Genomic DNA, 2500 nt, shown 5'->3' with positions numbered 1-2500 from the left:
GAACGACACATGAGCACAAACACAGCAAAATATTTCGCCAAATGGCAAGATTTTATTGTTGCACACTACACATCAGCTAAAATCGAGGACATAGTTAAGCCCTTTAGCTCGACGGACTGGTACTGTCTTGGGGTTTTGAGTGATTCACTGGGTCCATTACGACTTACCTCTTGACCTTGACTTCTAACATACTACGAGCATGGCACGCCTAATTTGAGCGAGGCGAATGAATATTGTGATACTGCCGCGCATTTCCACTTGGGTTATCCATTAGCTGTGTGGAGTTTACAGTTTCTGGTTTGTAATTTATTGAATGTTCTTATGGCTCCTATTCGACGATATTCCGCACTTAACTATCAATGTGTGATGTTTGTTTATAACAATGAAAATTCAATAAAATTTGTTTAAAAAAAAATAATAATAATAATGCGGTATATTACAATATATTATACTGTAATATAAATATATATATATATTTATTTTAAAAAATTCAAATAATGCGGTATATTACAATATATTATATTGTAATATATATATTTTACAATATAATATATTGTAATATACTGCAAATCTGTTATGACCTGACACTTCATAAACTGCGGTTTGGGGCTATAACAGATAAAGGCCAAAGTCCAGAGGTGTGTATAGAGCAGTGTTTCCCAACCAGGGTGCCTCCAGCTGTGGCAAAACTACAACTCCCAGCATGCCTGGACAGCCAAAGGCTGTCTGGGCATGCTGGGAGTTGTAGTTTTGCCACAGCTGGAGGCACCCTGGTTGGGAAACACTGCTCTAGACTGCTGTATGCTTTAACACGGCTAGTATAAGAATAAAAATAAAAATTTGGGACCCTGGTCCCCAAGCTTCTTCTAGTTGTATGTATTTATCTGTTTGCTTTTTCCCCCTTCTATCTCTCCAGTGAATACAGGAGCCGGTTCACCAGTGAAGACACGCTCATGTTCTGTATGAGAGTAATGGTCGGTGTTATAATTCTTTATGATCATGTGCATCCAGTAGGAGCATTCTGCAAGACATCAAAGATGGATGTAAGCCGTTACCTGTCTTTATTCCTTCTGTAGAGTCTAAGGGTATGTTCACACTGCGGAATTCCACGAGCGGAGGTTGCGTCAGGCAGCCTCCGCCTAAAATACTTCGGCGGTGGGACCGCAGAGCACTGGGCCGTCACCATTGACGCCTATGCAGTACTCGTGGAATTCCACGCAAAGAGTGAACATGTTCTTTCCTTGCGCGGGAATTCTGCAGTGTGAACATGCCCTAACTGGTTAATGACACATCACAAGACTGCCTGGCACTTGTCTATCACTATGATGTCATTCATGACGTTCATTTTCAATCCTTCAATCCTCTTCTAGTAGTAAAAGCCCAATAGTCTTTGATATTTGATGCTTATATCCAATGCGAATTCCATGGAAAAATAGGCATGAATCAGCACCATTCCTGCTCCATTTACCATGGAGCAGAAAGGACAAAGAGCCATATTTTGTTCCGCTGAATTCCTTAGTGTGAACATATCCTAAAAAGACTCTGTTACTCATAGCAACTAATCACAGCGCAAAATCAGAAATGAAAGCTGAGCTGTGCTTTGGTTACTTAGGGGCAACACCGTCAGCTCCATAAATTCTGTCCTAATGTACTTATTTATGTTTTTAAAAACTTCTTCTGAAATGTTCTTATTGGAAACAGTGCAGCTGTTATTATTTATATAAAACGGTGATGTATTCCATAGTAAACGTAATATTTTGTCTTCTATATACTATGGAATAAATCACAGTTGCATTAATATACTTGCTTGGTGTGCTGCATTTATCCAGGAAATATTGCTCTGGATTGATTTTTAGCACGATCCTATACCTGCCTGCACCCGCTACTTATTGAACACTCTGGATGTGCTGCTTCTACTTCTATCTTAGATATAGATATATATAGATATAGATTTATATATATACAGTACAGACCAAAAGTTTGGACACACCTTCTCATTCAGAGTTTTCTTTATTTTCATGACTATGAAAATTTTAGATTCACATTAAAGGCATCAAAACTATGAATTAACACATGTGGAGTTATATACATAACAAAAAAAAAGTGTGAAAATATGTCATATTCTAGGTTCTAGCCACCTTTTGCTTTGATTACCGCTTTGCACATTCTTGGCATTCTCTTGATAAGCTTCAAGAGGTAGTCACCTGAAATGGTCTTCCAACAGTCTTGAAGGAGTTCCCGGAGATGCTTAGCACTTGTTGGCCCTTTTTGCCTTCACTCTGCGGTCCAGCTCACCCCAAACCATCTCGATTGGGTTCAGGTCCGGTGACTGTGGAGGCCAGGTCATCTGGCGCAGCACCCCATCACTCTCCTTCTTGGTCAAATAGCCCTTACACAGCCTGGAGGTGTTTGGGGTCATTGTCCTGTTGAAAAATAAATTATGGTCCAACTAAACGCAAACCGGATGGAATAGCATGCCGCTGCAAGATGCTGTGGTAGC

The 2500-nt window shown here is 39.9% G+C and overlaps 1 protein-coding gene across 10 annotated transcripts in view; it reads left to right on the top strand.

Moving 5' to 3' along the window:
• CYRIA (CYFIP related Rac1 interactor A) overlaps nt 1-2500 on the top strand; it is a 105072-nt gene that overhangs the window by 93512 nt on the left and 9060 nt on the right. For all 10 annotated transcript variants that reach the window (XM_056564237.1, XM_056564232.1, XM_056564234.1 and 7 more), the window contains one exon: nt 917-1043. In XM_056564237.1, the coding sequence (XP_056420212.1) occupies nt 917-1043 (127 nt within the window). The remainder of the gene's footprint in view (nt 1-916; nt 1044-2500) is intronic.

The sequence above is a fragment of the Hyla sarda genome, chromosome 3 (assembly GCF_029499605.1).
Source record: "Hyla sarda isolate aHylSar1 chromosome 3, aHylSar1.hap1, whole genome shotgun sequence".
Classification (NCBI taxonomy): domain Eukaryota; kingdom Metazoa; phylum Chordata; class Amphibia; order Anura; family Hylidae; genus Hyla; species Hyla sarda.
Note: the sequence above shows the minus strand (reverse complement) of the source record. Positions and strands in the feature narration are given on the sequence as shown.